Source organism: Saccopteryx leptura, chromosome 6 (genome assembly GCF_036850995.1).
Source record: "Saccopteryx leptura isolate mSacLep1 chromosome 6, mSacLep1_pri_phased_curated, whole genome shotgun sequence".
In the NCBI taxonomy this organism is placed as follows: domain Eukaryota; kingdom Metazoa; phylum Chordata; class Mammalia; order Chiroptera; family Emballonuridae; genus Saccopteryx; species Saccopteryx leptura.
Genome location: NC_089508.1, coordinates 170,195,540 through 170,220,312, shown reverse-complemented (window position 1 = coordinate 170,220,312; position 24,773 = coordinate 170,195,540). Strand labels below are relative to the sequence as shown.

General features: G+C 38.6%; 1 protein-coding gene across 3 annotated transcripts in view; it reads left to right on the top strand.

Moving 5' to 3' along the window:
- Window positions 1-1,179: 1,179 nt before the first annotated feature.
- Window positions 1,180-24,773, top strand: part of LOC136375803 (serine protease inhibitor Kazal-type 1-like) — a 104,546-nt gene continuing 80,952 nt past the window's right edge. The window contains exons 1-3 of one of the 3 annotated variants that reach the window (XM_066341570.1): window positions 1,180-1,232; window positions 2,225-2,312; window positions 3,537-3,574. In XM_066341570.1, coding sequence (XP_066197667.1) covers window positions 2,243-2,312; window positions 3,537-3,574 — 108 coding nt within the window. In that variant the 5' untranslated portion in view covers window positions 1,180-1,232; window positions 2,225-2,242. Of the gene's footprint in view, window positions 1,233-2,171; window positions 2,313-3,536; window positions 3,575-24,773 lie in introns of those variants that run through there. The other 2 variants (XM_066341569.1, XM_066341568.1) reach the window with 2 other exon arrangements.

Here is a 24,773-nt window from a genome sequence, read left to right as displayed (position 1 = left end):
GTGACTTACATTTAAATCTTTCATAGATTTTGAGTTTATTTTTTGTGAATGGTGTAAGTTGGTGGTCTAGTTTCAATTTTTTTGCATGTATTTGTCCAATTTTCCCATCACTATTTATTAAAGAAACTGATTTTACTCCATTCTATAGTCTTGCCTCCTTTGTCAAATATTTATTGACTATAAAGGTATAGGCTTATTTCTGGGTTCTCTGTTCTGTTCCATTGATCTGTATGCCTGTTCTCATGCAAGTACCAGGTTGTTCTGATTACAATGGCCTTGTAATACAGTATTGCATCAGGAAGTGTGTGATACCTCCCACTTTGCTCTTCATTTTCAAGATTGCTGAGGTTATTCGGGTTCTTTTTTAGTTTCATATAAATTTTTGGAATATTTGTTCTAGATCTGTGAAGTATGCCATTGGTATTTTAATAGGAATTGCATTAAATCTATAAATTGTTTTGAGTGGTATGAACATTTTAATGATGTTAATTCTTCCTATCCATGAACATGGTATATAGTTTCACTTGTTTATATCTTCCTTAATTTCTTTTTTCAATGTCTTATAATTTTTTGAGTATGTCTTTTACCTTTCCAGTTAAATTTATTCCTATGTACTTTTTGTTGTTGTTGCAATAGTAATAGAATTGTTTCCTTAATTTCTCTTTATGACAGTTCATTATTGGTATATAAAAAGGCCTCTGATTTCTGAATATTAGTTTTATATCCTGCCACTTGGCCAAATTTGATTTAAAACTACTAGGTTTAGTAGTTTTTGGGTGAAGACTTTAGGGTTTTCTATGTACAGTACCATGTTATCAGCAAATAATGACAGTTTTACTTCTTCCTTTCCATTTTGGATGCCTTTTATTTATTTCTTCTTCTTGTCTGACTGCTGTTTGACTTATCTCTTGCTCCTACACAGCTCTCTTGCTTAGAAAGGTGTCATGTCTTCCCTAGTTTAGGACCTATAAAACAACTTATCATTTTCTCCCCTCCCTATTCATTTGTGCCCATCAGATGAAACTGCCTGTGCTCTAAACTTCCTGCTGTAGGAGCAGCTTTGATGACCTCTGTGTGTGGCAACTTCCCTGTCACTGACAGGACCTGTGATCCCTCTGGGTCTTATCTCCCCTGACTTGTTTTCCTTCCCTTGATATTTAAAACACACTACTCAATATAGTGGAGGTAGATGAACAAGACAGCCACAGTCTCCCTTCGTATTGCATCTTGAGGTGAGTAATTTGGGGCATAAATTATTGTGGCTTTTTAATATAGTATTGCTATCAAGACTGTTCTAGCTCTGGTCCCTCTAGCAACATTGCTCCTGGTTCTCTGAAGGACAAATTGAGCATTCAGAACTGTATGTATTCTTCTATGCCTGACCAGGCGGTGGCACAGTGGATAGAGTGTCAGACTGGAACACAGAAGACCTAGGTTTGAAGCCCCAAGGTTACCAGCTTGAGCATGGGCTCACCAGCTTGAGTGTGGGGTCGCTGGCTTGAGCGTGGATTCATAGATATGACCCCATGGTAGCTGGCATGAGCCCAAAGGTCACTGGCTTGAGCAAGGGGTCACTCATTCTGCTGTAGAGCCCCATCCTCCACCAGCAAGGCACATATGAGAAAGCAATCAACGAACAACTAAGGTGCCGCAATGAATAACTGATGCTTCTCATCTCTCTCCTACCTGTCTGTCTGTCTCTATCTGCCCCTCTCTCTCTGTCTCTCTCACTAAAACAAAGCAAAACAAACAAACAAAAAACCTGCATGTACTCTTCTATTAATTAATTTTATAAAATTGAATGTGTTGGGGTACAGGCTGAAGTGTGAAACTCAACAACACATCACCTGCACACTGCATCGTGTGCCCATCTCCCCAGTAAACTCTCTCCTGCCCTCATTTCCCACCCTTTCCCCCACCCCCTTTCCCTCTGGCTGTCACCACACTGTTGTCTGTTTTTCTATCCTTGAATGCTACACAGAAGATAGTTCTCCTGAACTTTTCCCCACATGTACTGTGGAACATGCTTACTTTTTATTGATTTGGTGGGGGAGGAGTAAAGGGAACAGTCTTCCTTAATAAAAAGTTAAACAACTCAGTATTTGTAGCTGCTCTTCCTCAAGCTATAAGATCCAGAAACTGGTTTCTGTTTCTGGTTCTGTTCAACTAAACACACTATGGGGCTTGTCATAAACCTTCTGGTTTCCTTACCACTTTCTTCAAGGGTGACTTGGGAGAGCAAATGGCTAACTTCTCAATGCGTATCCAAGTCAGCTTTCTGATCATCGTGTTGGCATTTCCTCTTTTCTCTGGTGAGTATATTTTCCAATCCTGGGTAGAGTCGTTCTCATATCCTAGAAAATGCAAGCAGGATTTGGAGTCATCTGGGAACAAAATTGGTTTTTCCATTTGGTTTAGTGTCCTTGAATCAAGAAACCAAACTAGAGAACAGTGTAAATGACCCTTTAAAATTACCTAGCTGGATTTAAAAAAGGATCCCAATATTGTAAAAGGAGAGAAACTGTGTAGTGGATTTTTTTTATAATTCAGTGAGAGGATGGGAAGGCAGAGAGACTCCTGCAGGTGCCCTAATCGGGATCCACCTGGCAAGCCCACCAGAGCGTGATGCTCTGCCCATCTGGGCCATTGTTCTATTGCAACAAGAGCCATTTTTTACACCTGAGGCCATGGAGCCATCTTCAGTGCCCGTGGCCAACTTGCTCTGATCAAGCCATGGCTGCAGGAGGGGAGAAGAGAGAGAGAAGTGAGAGCGGGAGGGGTGGAGAAGAAGATGGACGCTTATTCTATGTGTCCTGACTAGAATTGAACCTAAGACATCCACATACCAGGCCACACTCTACCACTGAGCCAACTGGCCAGGGTCCTGTGTAGTGGATTTGAACGGCCACTGGATAGTGAGGGAAGAAAATTCGTTCATTTTCCCACCTCTACAGATAAAATTGTTTAAATCCTTCTTTGTTTTGGAGGTCATATTTCCAATGGAATTGTTTAGAATAGTCTCTTTCAGGTCTGATATTTTTGGTTCTTATTTATAACATGAGAGCCTTATGTCAGGCAAACCCTCAGTGACATCTATAGGGACAAGTAATCTACCTTGAAATTGAAAGTGTTTATTACTTTGTGAGGCAACAGCATGGACATTGGAAACATCATTGAAAATAACAGGTCTCAGTCAATTCCTTTTATATTAGAATGATGTTAGTAAGCTATTGTCTTCTGTAATCTTCAGTTTCATCATCTACAAAATATTGGTACTAAAGCAAATGATATCTTCCATGAAGGTGTTGTGTAGTTTAAGTAATACAATGATTTAGAGACAAAGTTAGGTCTACTGTAGTAATCAGCACTGTTCACAGTTTTGGTCATTGGACTTTCCTATCCACAGTCAGTGCCAAAGAAGGCTCACTAATGCCATGTTGTTTCCTCATTGAAAGAACTGCATCCATGTCTTCTCACAACAGACATGGAAATGTCACGGGCAGTACCAAGTTATTTCATGTCTTTTATTTGTGCAGGAACTAACTCGGCTGAAATCTCTGATATTATGGTGTGGGTAAGTTACTTCTAAGTTATTAGAAAATTGAAAACATTTATTCTTGTGAATTATTGTAAAATTAATTGTTATATGGCGTAATGCTTCCAATAAAAACAATGTGTTACACAGTAAAATCCAAAGTTATTACCCTCTCTGGAGAAAATATAGAAATGACAGTAATCCAGAAACATACGTATTCATGCCTATCTTACTCCTTCCTTACGAGCTGTAGAGTGCTCTACTGTGGGGAAGTACAAGAGATAATGCAATCTTTTATATTTCAGTATTGGAATGTTTCCAGCTTTTGAAATCAGAGAATAAGTAACCTTGTTCATATGCATTTTATTAAGAATTTATTTTTTTAAGAGTAATTTAAGTTTACAGCAGAATTGAGAAAAAGACAGAGATTTCCTGAAGGCCACTTGCCCTACACATACATTGCTTCTTCCATTATCAACATCTGCAACTGAGTGGTCTTAATACATTTGTGACAACTGATGAAACTCGTTGACACATCATAATCACCCCAACTTCATAATTTACATTACAGTTTACTCTTGGTGATGTCTATTCTATGAGCTGGAAGAAATGTATAATGCTACATAGTCATCATTATGGTATTTTACAAAGTATTTGCACTGCCCTAAAAATCTTCTATTCCACCTATTCATCACTCCATCTCCCCCAATCACCTGGCAACCACTGATCTTTTCTCCTTAGTTTTTCCTTTTCGTGAATGTCGTATCATTGGAATTGTACAGTATGTAGACTTTTCAGGTTGGCTTCATTCATTTAATAATATACACTATAGTTCCTTTGTGTCATTTCATGGCTTGATAGCTCTTCTCTTTTTAGAATTAATTATAATTATGCTTGGTGTTCTCTGAGCTTTCTGGATCTGTGGTTTGGTGTCTGACATTAATTTGGAAACATTCTCAGTCATCATTGTTACAAATATTTCTTGTTCCCTTCTCTCTTTTTCCTTCCTCTGGTATTCCCATTATGTATGTTATACCTTTTCTAGTTGTATCATAGCTATTGGATTTTCTTTCCTTCTTTTAGTCTTTTTCTTTTTACTTTTCAGTTTTTGAAGCTTTTCCTGAAATATCTTCTAACACAGAGATTCCTTCCACAGCCATGTCCAATTACTAATACGTCCATCAAAGACAGTCTTCATGTATGTTACAATATTATTTATCTGTGGTATTTCTTTTTGGTCCTGAGAACTCTCATCTCTCTGCTTACACTGTCCACCTATTCTTGATTCTGTCTACTTTATCCATTAGAATCTTAGCACAGTTGTTTTAAATTCCTGGTCTTATCATTCCAACATCCCTGCCACAGTCTGGTTCTGATGCCTGCTCTGTCTCTTCAATTATGTTTTTTGCTTTTTAGTATGTTTTGTAATGTTTTTGCTATGGGTGAACATAATGTACCAGGTAAAGGAACTACTGTAAACAGATCTCTAGTAACTTTATGATAAGGTTTGGGGCAAGGGGAAACATTCTATTGTCTGATGATTAGGTCTCAGTCGTTTAGTGAGCCTGTGCCTCTGGACTGGGAAACTCACAGGTACGTTTTAGTTTGTATCTTCTCCCTGAGGTGGGACTGAATTGCTAGAATGGACTGGAGTTGAGTACTTCCCTTCTCTCAGGTCAGTTGGGCTCTGATAATACCCCAGTAGGTTAGGTTTTAGTTAAGTTTCTCCTGAAGAAAGGACAGGTTAAAAAATAAATTCAATGAGAAATTTGATAAAAATGCGTTGGTATTTTTATCCTTGCCAACATAATGTGCTATTAAGGTTTTTAAATTTGTTCTGACCTTGTATGTCAAAGTGCAGGTTTTATTTGTATGTTTCTAAGTATGTTTAAAATTGGATAGTTTTTGCATATTTATAAATATTTCATATTTATAATTTATATTATAATTTGTTATAGTGTTTGTTTGCTATGCAGATTTAATATTTATTTCTGAAACACTTTTGCTTTAACTTATATTAAAAATAAAAAGTTTCTCTGCTAGAGTTTAATTTTTTTAACTTTCTTTTTTTTTTAAAGACTTTATTTATTCATTTTAGAGAGTGGAGACAGAGAGAGAGAGAAAAGGGAGGAGGAGCAGGAAGCAGCAACTCCCATATGTACCCTGACCAGGCAGGCCCAGGGTTTGCCTCAGTCCAGCAACCTCAGTGTTCCAGGTCGGTGCTTTATGCACTGTGTCACCACGGGGCAGGTTAGAGTTTGACTTTTGATTCAAGGAATCAGCTCATCCCAGATGTTTGCTAGAGCCTGCTGAATTTACTTTGTTTTCAGTGCTGCATTCAGGTTTTCTTCTGCCTCCTGGTTTTTTATTTTAGAAGCTAGGAGGCTTCAGCTACAGGTTTGTGATTCTCAATTTTTTTTTTCTTCTTATAGAAGTTCTACATAGGTGAAGATCACTTTGTTCCATATATTTGAGTGGACACAGTTGGCACTTGCTCTAGGCTTGTTTAGTGTTTCTAGTGAAACAGTGCCTGATTCCACCCATAGACAAAATGTGGTTCCTTTATGAGGTGGTGTGTGTGTGTGCTGTATCTTTTTTGTCTTTTTTATACTGTTTGGGTCTCTTCTGTATTGCATTATTCTGAAGCTCCCCCACTTGTTTCTTTCTACTTTCACTATCTTATCTCTAAGACATTATGTCTCTACATGACTCCCCCACTTTTTTACTTTCTATTCACTGAAAAGTGATGACTTTCAGGTACTTCTATCTTGAGTCTCACTTTTCATTTCCTTCCCTATAAACATGTCCTTGTCTACCAGGTCCTTTACAGTCTCTTTTTCTAGGAGTGATGGGCTTTCTCTGTTCCCCTCTTCTCTCTTTGTAATTTTTTATACCTTTACTCTTTTCTTCTCTGGCTTCCTTCCACTCCTCACTACCCATTGCTATCAATATTTCATTGACTGATATATCACTTTTAACTATCCATTCATCATTGATGAACATTGAGTTATTCACACTTTTTGACTATGATGAATAGATTTAAGGATCACAATGCATTCTAAATAGGACATTTATTTTTTTAATTTACACTTATACACATTATAATAAAACTATAAATGAGCAAATAAACAGACATAGTTTTAACAGTAGCCAGAGAGAGAAAAACTGATTCTCTACAAAGATATTGGAATCAGACTCCTCAACTTGAACATTGGAGGACAATGTCAGCCATAACATAAATCCAAACATCCTAAATAAAAAGTTGGTATACAAAGAATTGCAGTGTATAAAAGTATTGCCAAATTGTGACAAAGTTTCCTTTATAAGCAATCAATGATTGATTCACATGAGATTTACAGTAATTCATCATTAATGTGTTAAAGGTTGTCATTTCATGACAATACGACATATCAGAATCTATGGGATGCAGCAAAAGCAGTGATAAGAGGGAAGTTCATATCACTTCAGGCATATATGAACAAACAAGAGAGAGCCCAAGTGAACCACTTAACTTCCCACCTTAAGGAACTAGAAAAAGAAGAACAAAGACAACCCAAAACCAGCCGAAGAAAGGAGATAATAAAAATCAGAGCAGAAATAAATGAATTAGAGAACAGAAAAAATATAGAAAAAATTAATAGAACAAGGAGCTGGTTCTTTGAAAAGATCAACAAAATTGACAAACCCTTGGCAAGACTTACCAAGGAAAAAAGAGAAAGAACTCATATAAACAAAATCCAAAATGAAAGAGGAGAAATCACCACGGACACCGTAGATATACAAAGAATTATTGTAGAATACTATGAAAAACTTTATGCCACTAAATTCAACAACCTAGAAGAAATGGATAAATTCCTAGAACAATACAACCTTCCTAGACTGAGTCAAGAAGAAGCAGAAAGCCTAAACAGACCTATCAGTAGAGAAGAAATAGAAAAAACCATTAAAAACCTCCCCAAAAATAAAAGTCCAGGCCCTGACGGCTATACCAGCGAATTTTATCAAACATTCAAAGAAGACTTGGTTCCTATTCTACTCAAAGTCTTCCAAAAAATTGAAGAAGAAGCAATACTTCCAAACACATTTTACGAAGCCAACATAACCCTCATACCAAAACCAGGCAAGGATGGCACAAAAAAAGAAAACTACAGACCAATATCTCTAATGAATACAGATGCTAAAATACTAAACAAAATACTAGCAAATCGAATACAACAACATATTAAAAAAATAATACATCATGATCAAGTGGGATTCATCCCAGAATCTCAAGGATGGTTCAACATACGTAAAACGGTTAATGTAATACACCATATCAACAAAACAAAGAACAAAAACCACATGATCTTATCAATAGACGCAGAAAAGGCTTTCGATAAAATACAACACAATTTTATGTTTAAGACTCTCAACAAAATGGGTATAGAAGGAAAATATCTCAACATGATAAAGGCCATATATGATAAACCATCAGCTAACATCATATTAAATGGCACTAAACTGAAGGCTTTCCCCCTTAAATCAGGAACAAGACAGGGTTGTCCACTCTCTCCACTCTTATTTAATGTGGTAGTAGAGGTTCTAGCCAGAGCAATCAGACAAGACAAAGAAATAAAAGGCATCCATATCGGAAAAGAAGAAGTAAAGGTATCACTTTTTGCAGATGATATGATACTATACATCGAAAACCCCAAAGAATCCACAAAAAGACTACTAGAAACAATAAGCCAATACAGTAAGGTCGCAGGATACAAAATTAACATACAGAAGTCAATAGCCTTTCTATATGCCAACAATGAAACAACTGAGAAGGAACTCAAAAGAATAATCCTCTTCACGATTGCAACAAAAAAAATAAAATACTTAGGAATAAACATAACAAAGAATGTAAAGGACTTATATAATGAAAACTATAAACCATTGTTAAGGGAAATCGAAAAAGATATAATGAGATGGAAGAATATACCTTGTTCTTGGCTAGGAAGAATAAATATAATCAAGATGGCTATATTACCCAAAGCAATATACAAATTTAATGCAATTCCCATCAAACTTCCAATGACATTTTTTAAAGAAATAGAGCAAAAAATCATCAGATTTATATGGAACTATAAAAATCCCCGAATAGCCAAAGCAATCCTAAAGAAAAAGAATGAAGCTGGGGGCATTTCAATACCTGACTTCAAACTCTATTATAGGGCCACGACAATCAAAACAGCATGGTATTGGCAGAAAAATAGACACTCAGACCAATGGAACAGAATAGAAAGTCCAGAAATAAAACCACATATATATAGTCAAATAATTTTTGATAAAGGGGCCAACAACACACAATGGAGAAAAGAAAGCCTCTTCAATAAATGGTGCTGGGAAAACTGGAAAGCCACATGCAAAAGAATGAAACTGGACTACAGTCTCTCCCCCTGTACAAAAATTAACTCAAAATGGATCAAAGATCTAAACATAAGACCTGAAACAATTAAGTACATAGAAGAAGACATAGGTACTCAACTCAGGGACCTGGGTTTTAAAGAGCATTTTATGAATTTGACTCCAATGGCAAGAGAAGTGAAGGCAAAAATTAATGAATGGGACTACATCAGACTAAGAAGTTTTTGCTCAGCAAGAGAAACTGATAACAAAATAAACAGAAAGCCAACTAAATGGGAAATGATTTTTTCAAACGACAGCTCAGATAAGGGCCTAATATCCAAAATATACAAAGAACTCATAAAACTCAACAACAAACAAGCAAACAATCCAATAAAAAAATGGGAAGAGGATATGAATAGACACTTCTCCCAGGAAGAAATACAAATGGCCAACAGATATATGAAAAGATGCTCATCTTCTTTAGCTATTAGAGAAATGCAAATCAAAACGGCAATGAGATACCACCTCACACCTGTTCGATTAGCTGTTATTAGCAAGTCAGGTAACAGAAAATGTTGGAGAGGCTGTGGAGAAAAAGGAACCCTCATACACTGTTGGTGGGAATGTAAAGTAGTACAACCATTATGGAAGAAAGTATGGTGGTTCCTCAAAAAACTGAAAATAGAACTACCTTATGACCCAGCAATCCCTCTACTGGGTATATATCCCAAAAACTCAGAAACATTGATACGTAAAGACACATGCAGCCCCATGTTTATTGCAGCATTGTTCACAGTGGCCAGGACATGGAAACAACCAAAAAGCCCATCAATAGATGACTGGATAAAGAAGATGTGGCACATATACACTATGGAATACTACTCAGACATAAGAAATGATGACATCGGAACATTTACAGCAAAATGGTGGGATCTTGATAACATGATACGAAGCGAAATAAGTAAATCAGAAAAAAACAGGAACTGTATTATTCCATACGTAGGTGGGACATAATAGTGAAACTAAGAGACATTTATAAGAGTGTGGTGGTTACGGGGGGGAGGTGGGAATGGGAGAGGGATAGGGGGTGGGGAGGGGCACAAAGAAAACAAGATAGAAAGTGACAGAGGACAATCTGACTTTGGGTGGTGGGTATGCAACATAATTGAACGACAAGATAACCTGGACTTGTTATCTTTGAATATATGTATCCTGATTTATTGATGTCACCCCATTAAAAAAAAAAAAAAAAAAGATTGTCATTTCAATAAACAATTATAAATGTTTTCAATGAAAGTAATTGATAGTTACTAAAATATTTAGAAAAAACCAAAATAGGCAATAATGATTATCCATATACATTTCAAAACTATCCAAAGTTAAGTCATATACAATTTTATGAATAACTGTGAGGAAAAGCAAGTGAATGATAAATAGCAAACTGAGTGTAACGATCACCTCTGTGATAGGAGAGGAATGGAATTTGCAAGAAGCACCTGATAAGGAAGGCTAAGTTCATAAAATGTTTTTTATTTTTACATTTGGTTTCTGCTTACAGGAGTATTTGTTTTCTTCTGGGCCTATAATAAAATCATATAAATTATCATATTTTTTAACATGCGGCATTGCATAATAACATATTAAGAATATATTTTTAGATGCATACATTGTAATTATTTCTTATCTGCATTTTACAGAGTGAATGTAACAACTATTCAATATATGGTTGCCCTAAAAACTATAGGCCAGTCTGTGCATCCAATGGAGTGACCTATGGTAATTTCTGTAAGTTTTGCAGGAGACTTAGGTAAGTGCACAGTAGTCAATATTTACTCTTTTTACTTATTGATATAGTGTCATATACTAGGAAATTCTGTTTTGCTCTTAATCTAGTCACCAGGTACATTAAGTCCTCACATCATGTCTTTCATAGATTCTGCAACAGTAAGAAAAATGACGTATAATAAAACCAACTATGCCATAGGTTAATTGATATAAATAAGAATTAAGTTACTGCAGCATCTCATCAATATTATAATAAAACATTAAACAAAACGAGGTTATTTAAGGACCTGCTGTACACAGTAAACAACGACTGCATTCTATGAAAGCTTGAGCCTGTATCCTTCACCTCCACCCTGGAATGCCCACTTCTCAACCTAGGCTAGCTTCACCTGTGTATGATGATGACTTGATTTCAAATATTGAAATCAATTAACTTTCCTTAATTTACTATAACTGTTTCCAGTTACTAGAACTGCATGTAAAGTGGGAGACGCAGGGTTCAACCACACTCTCCACCCACTCACTTCTCAGGTGTGGGCTGGGTCCCCATAGTGCATCAGGCCCGAGGATACGCCCGCAGCAGGACAGGGGACCCGTGCAGGGCCCGGGGCACTGCTGGGACAGCTGCCAGAGGGGCTGCCTGGGCTCTCTGCCTTGGGCCTTGTTCATATGCTCAGTTCAGGGAGCACCTGGGACACAATTAGGGAGCAGGACATACTGCTTTAATTTTTTCTCTCTCTCTACAGAAAAAGTGACATTGAAATTACTTTTAAACACAATGGCCCATGCTGATCTTTTGGATGTGGCTCTATACATTCAAGTGACTCCCCCTCACTCCTTCTCAGCTGTCGGATTAAACAGAATATTGGTCTCTTCAATCAGTCAGTGCCTTAAACCCCTTGATGAGTAGATGAATTTAGCTTTGAAGGCCGGATGGATTCAGAAATGGAAGGTTTCTGCAACTCTAATTCTGTAATTTCAATTTTTTAATTCTCTGTCAAAATCTGAAGAAACCGTTCATTTTATGTTTACAGCTGAAATATAAGACATTCCTCGATCAATAAATACTTTGCTCAGTAAATATGTCACGTGGTGCTTGGCTATTAAGTTGGTAGTTATCGCCGTAGTTTCTCAGTGGAGTCAGAGAGACCCAATGAGGCAATGCCCCTTGCAGCCACGTGCCGGACCTGCCTGCAGTGTATGTAAGAAACAGAGATGCTGAAGATCCTCCCGGTTCTTTTTTTTTTTATGCAGTGTTTTTCTTAATGCTGGTGAAAAAGTTTATTTTACTGGAGTTCTGTTTTCCTTCTATAAATTTATCTAAAGTGTTCCAATCACCATGACCCAGTGAATCAGAAAAGGAGCTCTTTCTGGTCAAAGTCCTCTGTATACACACATTCTCATATTCTCTCTCTCTCACTCCCTCTCTCTCTCTCTCTCTCTCTCTCTCTCTCTCACACACACACACACACACTCACTCACAGTCCTGTTATGGTGTATATCTTGGGCACCAGAGAGATACCCAGTTCTTGGACTAATTTGGTTCAGAAGAGAAAAACATCAGGAAAGCAAGGAGAACATGATGGAGTGATTCCGGATAAGGGCAGAGAGGGGAGGACGCACTCCATCCCCTCATGGACATCTTTCTTCTCAACTGCAACCCATTCTGCTGTCTGGTTTTGCATTCTAAACTAACTTCCTGGGTGGATTCTTTAACTTCTCACTTCACTATTTCCTCTTGTGCACATATGCACTTTATAACACAACCAATCTAATTACTTGTACAGTGTTTTGAGCATTTTATAGTCACAGGGTCCTTCAGTCCTAGAACAAGATATTTGTTTTGAGTAGAGAATTTTCTTTTATTTTATTTATTTATTTATTTATTTATTTTTCTGAAGCTGGAAACGGGGAGAGACAGTCAGACAGACTCCCGCATGCGCCCGACCGGGATCCACCCGGTACGCCCACCAGGGGCGACGCTCTGCCGCGACCAGAGCCACTCTAGTGCCTGGGGCAGAGGCCAAGGAGCCATCCCCAGCGCCCGGGCCATCTTTGCTCCAATGGAGCCTTGGCTGCGGGAGGGGAAGAGAGAGACAGAGAGGAAGGAGGGGGTGGGGTGGAGAAGCAAATGGGCGCTTCTCCTATGTGCCCTGGCCGGGAATCGAACCCAGGTCCCCCGCACGCCAGGCCGAAGCTCTACCGCTGAGCCAACTGGCCAGGGCCGAGTAGAGAATTTTCAACATGGACTTCTCATTGGAAAAGTGAAATAAGATTACTCTTATAGCTGGAGAACTCTAGGAAGATTATTCAAGAGAACACTTGTGAAATTAAATATTTTAGTTTGTATTCAAACACAAATGCTACAATGTAAATGGAAAGAAATTTGTCACTGCATTCTCCACTGGATAGCTCTCCACTCCTGGACCACTGTCAGGCAATCATAGGTGCTCATTAGAAATTTATGCAATGATGTCAGTTTGCTCTGCCAATATTGTGGTTCTTAAGATAACCTCTTCCAGTTCTTTTCAACAAATGTAATAAATGTTCTATGTTTTGTGCTGCAGAGATTCCTTGTAAAGTAAGACAAGTTTGCAGCTTGAGGAGAGGATGCATTCTACAGCAGAAATGAACAAACAAGATGAATTTTGATAATGCAGCAAATGACAATAAGTACATATTTAGGCCTCATTGCTTTTTGCAAAGATGGCTTTAGAGTACAATCATATAGCGTTACATGCAAAAGAGTATTAAAAGAGTTCACTGCAACTTGACCAGGTGGTGGTACTGTGGATAGAGCATCGAACTGGGATGCAGAGGACCCAGGTTTGAAACCCCAAGGTCGCCGCCCTGAGTGTGGGCTCACCAGCCTGAGCATGGGGTCACTGGCTTGAGCATGGGATCATAGACATAACCCATGGTCACTGGCTTGAGCCCAAAGGTGGCTGGCCTGAAGCCCAAGGTCACTGGCTTGAGCCCAAGGTCGCTAGCCTGAGCAAGGGGCCACCTGTTCCGCTGCAGTGTCCCCGCCAAGGCACACATGAGAAAGCAATCAATGAACAACCAAGGTGTCGCAAGGAGGAACGGATGCCTCCCACCCTTCTCCTCTCCCATCTGCCCGTCCCTACCTATCTCTCTCTCCGACCCGCTCTGTTTCTGTCAAAAACAAACAAACAAACAAACAACAACCCCAAAAAAAGTTTGATGCAGAAGATTAATATATAGAAAGCATTGCGATTTCAAAGTCTGTTTTCTGAACTACCCTGTTAGATTGCTTTCAAAGTGATTTTATATTCTCTGTCCCAAGATCGTGTTAATGTATGTCAAGAAATTTGCAGGGACTTCTTAGAATTATACATTTGATTACTGGCTTATTCTAAAACTAGAAAGCCCGGCAGTCATATGAAATGACCGCTGTTCTAGATATTATACATTGTAATTAAAAGATTTGTGCAAAGGTGTCTGCTAATTCAAACTGAATTACCCAGGGCAGGCGGCGAGGACGCCCCTTTGCTTACTGCCCCACGGGGTTTCCCCCTTCTACTTGCTTAATTGCTTAAAGTAGAGTGCAATGAAGGAAACCACTGGCAGTGCATTTCTTAAGAGCAACCTCTAGCTCAATAAATAAAGGTGATTTAAATAATAAAATGTTAATTCACATGTCAAAGATCTCTTTGTACACAACATTTCTTGTGTAGATCTTTCCATCATTTTTAAGCTCGCCTTGCAGAGGACCATCAATTATTTTTAATTTTACATCCGTTCTTTCATGAACTCTTGAACAGGCAACATAAAGTTGACCGTGTCCAAATGCAGGCTCAGGTAAAAAAATGCCAACACACTTAAGCGTTTGGCCCTGAGACTTATTGATGGTCATAGCAAAGGCAAGTTTTACAGGAAATTGTCTACGTCTCAATTGAAACGGCAACCCTGTTCGAGATGGAGCCAAATCAATTCTTGGAATGACATGTATTTCACCTTTAGAGGAGCCAGTCAAAGACTTAGCTATTATGACATTATTTTTCAATTGGAGAACCTCTAGTCTTGTACCATTGCAAAGACCCCTTCTGGTGTTAAGATTTCTTAACAGCATAATAATTGCTCCAATCTTTAACCTCAATTTGTGAGGTGGCATGCCAGAAGGCGGTACTATTTAAATGCCGTGGCAACTTCACCCCATTGGCTAGTACAGTTACGCAAGCAACCAATAAGTTATCGGCGACAAATAGACACTTAAGCCACATATAATAAAGATGATAAAAACATACTTTTTTTTTAAGCATAAAAACTTAAAATGAAAGTCAAAAATAGCCACCCTGGCTGGTTGCTCAGTGGATAGAACAGTGGCTAGTGTGCGGTCATCCTGGGTTTGATTCCCAGTCAGGGCACACATGAGAAGTGACCATCTGCTTCTCTTCCCCTCCTACAGCTGGTGGCTTGATTGGTTCAAGTGATAGCTCTGGGCGCTGAGAATAGCTCAGTTGGTCCAAGATTTGGCTTCAGGCCTCAAGGATAGCTTGGTTGATTCTAGCATGGCCCCCAGGCAGGGTTTGCCTGGTAGATCCCAGTCAGAACACTTGTGGGAATCTGTCTCTATATCTCTTCTCCTCTCACTTTGAACCCCGAAGGGCCAGTGCAATTGTAAAGTCAGTGGCCATCACCGTGGTCATTCAGGTTCTCACTGGAGTCGGGCAGATGGTAAAGGGACTGTGGAGCCAGAAAACGGTGGGCCATTCCGTTTATTAAAGGCAGATGAGCCAGCAGGCAGGGAAGACCATCTCCCTGTCTCTCAGCACCCACCAACCGCAGCAGGTCGCCCAAGCCCCGACCCAGTCTCCGGTTCCACAACCTAGGCTTACCCTCTGGATTTACAGGGCCCCTCCCTGTTCTAATGAAGCAGAATCTTCTGCACAAAAGCCTGGTGCCTAAAATTTGAACTAGCACTTAGGTTACATAAAGACTGAATAGGAAATTTTAGCCTAAAATGTTGTGGTATAAGTAGCTGCATTAAACTTTTCATTGCTGAGGCATTGTTTCAAAGACATCCACCTTGAAAACTCATATTGCCAGATTCGGGACACAGCTACCAGCAAAACTAGTTAAGGAACGGGGCAGCCCCCACCCTATGCTCCCCTTGTAGAAAGCTTTGGGTAATCTAGATAACTGACCATTTGAGTGACTTTGCTTGGCCCTTCATATGCCTTAAGTCCCACTCTTATGCTTAAATTCACCCAGAAAGAGTGAACCTGCAAAAGTCTAAGCACCTCGCTATCACATTCTAATAAAGTCGGAACCCAGGCCTATGCTTCCTCCTCTTCTCTCTACCCACGTGCTGCCTGTGTGGCCTTCAGGCGTGTCTTATACTCTCCAGGACCTGTGAGTGAAAAATTTTGTTCCTCAAACATCTCTGATGTTGTGTGTCTTTTTTCTCCCAAATCACACTGAACAATAACAATAAGAACTGCAAGATGGCGTCCAGCTACAACACTGGCTCCTGCTCAGGAAAAGTCTGTGGGGGCTGCTACAATGGACTCAGGCAGTCCTAGCTTAGTGTCATTATCAATAGGCTGAGATCAACATTCCAAGAAAGACAGTTTCTGCACAGAGGTTTGGTCAAGAGGATTGTATTTGTCAGGACACAGGCTCAACTAACAGAACAGACAAAGAAGGGTCAGGGGCCTTCATTTGTGATTTTCTCTTTTTCATGAAATGGTTCCAAGGTGGATGGACAGGTCTGGGCTGGAGGGAGTCGTCTATCCACAACTCAAGTCTTCTGTTTTGGGGTACAGGCCAGATGGTGGCCCATTCTTCTCTACCTCTGAAAATGATGCTCAATGCCTGCTTAGAATTGATTTTACTATAGAAATGTAAAATTAATATATGAAGACAACAACGTAGCATTGTTCAGGTTCATGGTCATCACTCCATGCATATTTCTTGGAATAGAAGAGTTATAATGACGACTTAACATCATCTATCTTTGTTACTCTTTCTGCCTAATTACCCTCGTTGGAATCTGCAGTTACAACTTAAATAGACATACCAAGATTGGATATCCTGTCCTTCCTTTCACTGTGAGAAGAGAAACATTCATCTATCACCACTTCATAAGAAGTTAACTTTGGGGGTCTTTTTGCATGTCTTTCTTGGGATGAGAAAGTCCTCTTCTGTCACACTTCTAATTGTAGCATTATTTTTATCATTAAAAACTATTGGATTTTGTTAAAAGGCATTCATATTGGGAAAGAAGAAGTAAAGGTTTCACTTTTTGCAGATGATATGATCCTATACATCGAAAACCCCAAAGCCTCCACAAAAAGACAACTAGAAACAATAAACCAATACAATAAGGTTGCAGGATACAAAATTAATATACAAAAGTCTATTGCCTTCCTGTAAGCCAACAATGAAACATCAGAAAATGAACTCAAAAAAATAATCCCCTTCATGGTTGCAACAACAACAACAACAAAATACCTAGGAATAAACATACGAAAGAATGTAAAGGACCTATATAATGAAAACTACAAAGCATTGTTAAGGGAAATCGAAAAAAATACAATGAAATGAAAAAATATTCCTTGTTCTTGGATAGGTAGAATAAATATAGTCAAAATGACCATATTAGCCAAAGCAATATACTAATTTAATGTAATTCCCATCAAAATTCCAATGTTATTTTTTAAGGAAGGTGAACAAAAAATCATCAGGTTTATATGGAACTATAAAAACCCCAAATAGCCCAAGTAATCCTAAGGAAAAAGAATGAAGCTGGGGGCATTACAATACCTGACTTCAAACTGTATTATAGAGCCACAATAATCAAAACAGTATGGTATTGGCAGAAAAATAGACACTCAGACCATTGGAACAGAATAGAGAGCCCAGAAATAAAACCACATATATATGGTCAAATAATCTTTGATAAAGGGGTCAACAACACACAATGGAGAAAAGAAAGCCTCTTCAATAATGTGTTGGGAAAACTGGAAAGCCATATGAAAAAGAATGAAGCTCAGCTAGAGTTTGTCCCCTTGTACTAAAATTAATTCAAAATGGATCAAAGACCTAAATATAAGACCTGAAACAATAAAGTACATAGAAGAAATCAGAGGTACTAAACTCATGGACCTTGGCCATATAGAGCACTTTATGAATTTGACTCCAAAGGCAAGGGAAGTGAAGGCAAAGATAAATGAATGGGACTCCATCAGACTAAGAAGCTTTTGCACAGCAAGAGAAACTGACAACAAAAAAGACATCCAACTAAATGGGAGATGATATTTTCAAACAACAGCACAGATAAGGGCCTAATATCCAAAATATACAAAGAACTCATAAAACTCAACAACAAACAAGCAAACAATCCAATAAAAAAATGGGAAGAGGACATGAACAGACACTTCTCCCAGGAAGAAATACAAATGGCCAACAGATATATGAAAAGATGCTCATCTTCATTAGCTATTAGAGAAATGCAAATCAAAACTACAATGAGATACCACCTCACACCTGTTAGATTAGCTATTATTAACAAGACAGGTAATAATAAGTGTTGGAGAGGCCTTGGGAAAAAAGGAACCCTCATCCACTGTTGGTAGGAATGTAAAATAGTACAACCACTATGAAAGAAAGTATGGTGGTTCCTCAAAAAATTAAAAATAGAACTAACTTATGACCCAGCAATCCCTCTACTGGGTATATACCACCAAAACTCAAGAACACTGGTACGTAAAGACACATGCAGCCCCATGTTCACTGCAGTATTGTTCACAGTGGCCAAGACATGGAAACAAGCAAAAAGCCCTTCAATAGAAGATTAGATAAAGAAGATGTGGTACATATACACTATGGAATACTACTCAGCCATTAGAAATGATGACATAGGAACATTTACAACAATGTGGATGGAGTGAAATAAGTAAATCAGAAAAAACTAAGAACTATATGATTCCATACATACGTGGGGCACAAAAATGAGACTCAGGGACATGGACAAGAGTGTGGTGGTTACCAGGGGTGGGAAGAGGGGGGGGTGAGGGGCACAAAGAAAATCAAATACAAGGTGACAGAAGACAATTTGACTTTGGGAGATGGGTATACAAAATAATCAAATGTCAAAATAACCTGGAGATGTTTTCTCTGAATCTATGTCCCCTAATTCATCAATATAATGCCATTAAAATTAATTGTCTAAACAAACAAACAAACAAACAAAAAATAAACAACTCAATAAGTTTTCCAAATCATATTACTTGCAAACAGATAAAAGAAACAGTGGTAATTACTCTGCTTTAAAATCTTCCCAGTGATACTTCTGACTTTAAAGATTGTTTGCTAAAGTACATTTTGAATGTTTAACAAACAATAAAAAGGCTAGAACCAAAACAGAACAAAACAAAAAAAATGTATTGGATTTTGTTAAAAATTTTCTATGTCTCTTGAGATGACCGTTTGTTTCCTTTTGTCCTTCATTCTATTAATATGGCAGATGGCATTAACTGATTTTTGGATGGCGTATCAGGTATGAATTCCTGTCATATATCCCACCTGGTCAAGTGGTATACTGTCATCTTTTTTCATATGTTGTTGGATTTGATCAGCTACTATCTTATTGAAGATTTCTGCATTTAAATTGATAAGCAATGTTTTTAAAGGGTATTTCTTTTCTTGGGACATTTTTGTCTATTTCAGATACCAGGGTCAGATAGACCTCAGAGGATGAATTAGAAACCATTTGCTACTCTACTGTATTCTAGCAGAGTTTGTGAAAGATGGGTGGTCGTTATTCTCTGGGTCTTTGAAAGAATTCACCACTGAAGCCACTGGATTGGTGCTGTTCTATGAGGGATATTTTATAATTACTACTTTAGTATCTTTACTTTTTATAGATCTACTTATATGTTCCATTTATGTTCAGTTATTTCATTTGTTTGTGTCTTTTCTTCCCTTGTGGTTCCAATTTCACTCCTGAGCCTTCCTTCTATCCTGACCTTAATACATTCACACTGTCCTGCAGCCCAGGTTCCACGGCTGGTTGCCTGACATTCATCCTGGGCTGGTGAACGTTCCTGGTGGTGAATTTGTATTATAGCTTTACAAGGTGTTCCCATTGGAGGAAATCAGTTAAAAGGAACATGATAACTCTGTGTACTAGTACATAGACCTTTAGGAGAATCTCCAATTATCTCAAAATTAAAAAGTCTAATAAATATCCAATCTCCCAGTGACTCTATTGTGCTTCTAGTGTTATAATATACTGACAGCCTACAATTGCACCTACCTCAAGTTTCCAACACTTATTCTTTCTCGCTTTGATTCTCCTTTCCAACTCTGTAGCTTGGAAAACTTTCACATATCTTCCCTATTATAGGGTTTCAAAGCCTGCTTCTTACTTTATCTCAAACCCCTATACTTCTGGGCACATCAGATAAAATTGTCCCAAACCTCCTGCTGAGGAAAGACCTTTTGAGAATTATTTGTGTGGTGTCACTCACAAGCCGTATTACAGCCTCCAGAGAGAGCACAGAAGACTTTCGTGTCTCATGTTATCAGGGGCCATCTATCCCCCATCAAGCTCCTCACCAGCAGGCTGATAAAGGAGGCTCCTCAGCTGGGAGAAAGTGGTTGAGAAGGAAGAGTGAACGAAGAGGCACAGTCTCCAGAGCGGCAGGTCAGTCTCCACAGCCTTCTCTGTTTCAGGAAGGGCAGGTGGGAAGTCTCCGGGTGGCCCTGGTGTGCAGCAGTGCTGTGGGGACCGCTTCACATCTGTCCTTCCTTCACTGTCTCTAGAGTCGGAGGCCAACTGAGATTCCAATGTGTGTATTCCCTGAAATGAGGTCAGGCCTCTGTGGGCCGAGCCATGAGTTAGGAATGGTCATTCCCTTCTTAAGTTTGCCGACACTGTGTCCTGATTTTCCCTCACGTCTCTACGAGGCCTTCTGTGCATCTATCTATGTCCTCTTGACTGTGTGTGTTGGGGAAGAAAAAGGCAGATGTCCAATATAACCTGGAATCTAGGGCAGTGGAGCAGGTCCTTCACTTATAAGAAACTGTCGTTTAGAAGTTGGCGACTTGTCTCTGTGTCATGTACTATAAATGTTCCTTTTGGGTTACTTCTGCAGACTTGAAAAAATGTCTTTCTTCTCACTGTTGATCAAGGTGATTTTCATCACTGCCTCGGTGTTTCCTCTTTATTCTGGTGAGTACCTTTTTCGGTTCTGGATGAGGTGAGTCACACATCTTAGAAAATGCAGCAGATGATTACTGTTATCTGGATAGGGAGCAGCTCCTTGTACTGGATTTGTAATTGTAGGTACACTGGCCTATGAAAGGGAGAACGTTCCAAATACTTTTTAAAAAACTGCATGGTTGGACTGCTTTCTCATTTCCTGCTCTAGAGATGGAGACAGAGAGGGGGCTAGAATGAGCTGTGTAATTTAGCTCTTGGTTCATTAATGACTAAGACATTGACCTAATCTTTTTCATTTTTGGAGGTTGGTTTCCAAGGTTGCTAAAAGCAGAGTGTAGGGAGTAATGATATTTCTATATCGGATATTCCTAGATGGTCTGATTTGTTGTTCGCAAGTTGTGAGTCCACTAAAGTCAAGCTCTGTGTAAGGTGAGAGCTCATTGATCCCTCTCCTGATAACTGACCTTCCTTTAAGCCAGGGGTCCCCAAACTACGGCCCGCAGGCCACATGCGGCCCCCTGAGGCCATTTATCCGGCCCTCGCAGCACTTCCCTAAGGGGCACCTCTTTCATTGGTGGTCAGTGAGAGGAGCATAGTTTCCATTGAAATACTGGTCAGTTTGTTGATTTAAATTTACTTGTTCTTTATTTTAAATATTGTATTTATTCCTGTTTTGTTTTTTACTTTAAAATAAGATATGTGCAGTGTGCATAGGGATTTGTTCATAGTTTTTTTTTTATAGTCCGGCCCTCCAACGGTCTGAGGGACAGTGAACTGGCCCCCTGTGTAAAAAGTTTGGAGACCCCTGCTTTAAGCACATGAAGACCGGTGACGTTTAGGGGAAAGTAGCTGTGAGGTGTAGAACAGATCCCTGATATTAGAACTGAGTACTAATTCATTAAGTAGTGATTACTTTCCTCATGTCACATGACTATATGCAAGGTATATGAAGTGGCATTAAGCAAGGCATGGTATTCTCTATCATGCCTCATTCATAAGAGAAATATGAAGTACTACATTATCTTCAAGAAGAGTGTGGTGATTATTACACTATATATAAAATTACTTTGCACAGAGTGAGTATAATTTGTAATGATGATTCCGGATTTGGAGCTATTTTGTGACCTTACTGTATTCATACTTTCACAGAAGGCTCACCTCAGAACTTGCATTGTAGGCAGTTTGCATAGTATTTTGCTTCTAAAAGAGATAGGTTCTTCCCACCAGAGACTCTGATTCTTTTCCCGTCTTCTTCAAATATTTTCCAATTTCTTTTGTGTGCTTGTTACAGAAACTGGTTTTTCACCTCCAAAACCCAGACAGAGAAAGGTAAGTTAATAATGACTCACACACAAAAAAAATAATAATGACTCACTTGAATTTTGAAAAAGATAAACTTTAAAAATTTATATATTGTAATTTTTATATCAACTTTCAATAAACAAAATGTGCAACAGAATAATGCTTCAAAACTAATTTAAAACTGTATTATTATTATACTAAGTTAAAGGAATAAAATTTAGCCAGCCATGTAAAAACATTTGGTATTTTAAACTTGATAGAAATATTCCATTTTTTAAGGATTCCATTACCGGGTATCTTTGTCATATTCAAGCAGCATGTAAAGGTTACAATGTTATTAAAGTAGTATTGTTGATCCTAGCAAAACAAGAGGACTAAAAATGTTTTTCCTTTTAACATGGAAAAAGTAATAATTTTCATATATTCACAGAGAAGATTATATAATAGCAAAGAAAATAAACTACAGTTCTACACATCTAAGGAGATAAAGGTTACAAAGAAATTTTAATAGATAGTCATATAAGAATGTTCACAACATTGTTTCTTTATGTTAATTACCAATACTGCCATGACTAACCAAGTAGATTTATGCAAATACTAGTCTATTTGAATACATATATATGTGGCCATACTCTGAAAGTACAGATTCCCCAGCAGTGAAACCATTGAGATAGGTAAGGACATTATGAACACAGCAGTGTTATGATTCCTTGGGGTGGGAACTAACGGGGAAATGAGGGGCAGGGTGAGGAGCAGTGAGCGCAGAGTGGCTGCATCATAGAAACACACTCACACACCTGTCTGCCCCTTAAAAGTAATAATGGTGTTGAAAAAATATTTTAGTAATATTTTATGTCTCAGTGGTTTGCTTGTTTCTAAACCTCAATATAGCATATTTTATTCCATTTTGATGAGTGGTATCTTGAATTAAGAATAAAGAACACTGTATTTAAAAAACATTATGTAACAAATTTTATGTCATTCTTTATGTTTAGCCACCAGTCTGTAGTACGTCTGAGGATGATTTGTATGTTTGCACCGAAGAATATAACCCAGTCTGCGCAACCAATGGTCGAACTTATCCCAATCCTTGCATTTTCTGCGCTGACATGTTGTAAGAACACAGACTAAATATCAGCTCTCCCAAAATACTGAAGAAAGCATCACAGAATGATAGGAAAAGCCAGGTTCTGATGGCCTAGGCTCAGTATGTCAGGGAAATAACTGTACTAGCTGGGTAACTGCCACAGAAATGCACGAGGACCTTTCCCGGAAGTTGTCATCCTTCAAGTGGTTTTGTGTCTGACCCCTCAATTTAACATTCCTGAATATTCTGCAATCATAAAATTAACTTAACTTAATTACTATGACTTACTAATTGATTTCAGAAGCCCATATGGTAACTGATAATCTCTGTGATGTAGCTTCAAGCTACAGGGAGCATAACTGAGCAGAAACCCTACTGACTACCAAATTGGAAATCCATCAGAATGGGCCTGTTCATACTTGGAAGGTCCACCTTGTCTCCTGCCTCTATGACTGACCCCAAACCTTCTTTAAGGGAGCACGTCCCAGGACCCTTCCACCCAATCTCCCTTGATATATCCTCACTCTGAAGGGGGTTGTGTTCAAAAGTTCAGCCGGCCGTCCTCCCTCCTGTTTCATTTGCTCTCATGGGTGTTTCCTCTTTTTTAATCCTCAAAATGGCTTCTACTTCTAGGAAACCACTCAATCAGTCTCTAACCCCCTCCTCTCTCAAGACTGGGTGGGCTCCAGGACTGCGTCAGGGCTGAGCATGTAAGGGTCAAGCAGCCCCAGTTGGGGGTAGTGTGCAGGGTTCGGAGCACATGGGGCCCAGCTGCAGTGGAAGAGGGGCACAGCCTTTGTACATTGTGCTCCTTAGTTGGAAGAACTTAAAGTGCAATACCCAAGTAATTTGCAGTGCTGTTTGTAATCACATCTTTTTTTCCTCTGTCCTTTTCATTAAAGGGAACATGGAAAAACATTTTCATTTAAACATTATGGAAGATGCTGAGTCTGCCTGAGCTACACATTCCTCTGGCTTTTATGGCAAACCTATTTTGCAGTGGATTCTACAACCAACTAGAGCCTTCTCAATGAGGGCTCTCAGTTCCTAGGTGACCAGATAAAGCCTTCTGTGGAATATAGGATGTAGAAGAATTCTTCCGAGTAGAAGAATATAGGATGTAGAAGAATCTTTGATTAAAAAATTTTAATTCTTTGGTCAATTATGCAACCATATTAAAAAACTGGCTTAATTGTGTTTGATAATATAAAATTTAATGCATTTTCCTATCATAAATATTTCAATCAATGCAAATAAAATGTCTTTATTAAAATACTCTTTCTTTGTTTTTTTGGGGGGGTTGATTAGAGGATTAATATACATGACATCCCGTGGCAATTATAATTCAGTAAATACTTTCAAAGGTGAAAAACTAATACATTACTTGGGTGTTTATTAAAATTATAGACACGTGGCCTCTTCTTTATGTGAAAGAATGAAAATGTCTAGAAGAGGGATGGGGGACTTGAATTCTAACATGTGGCCCAGGTCAGTCTTAC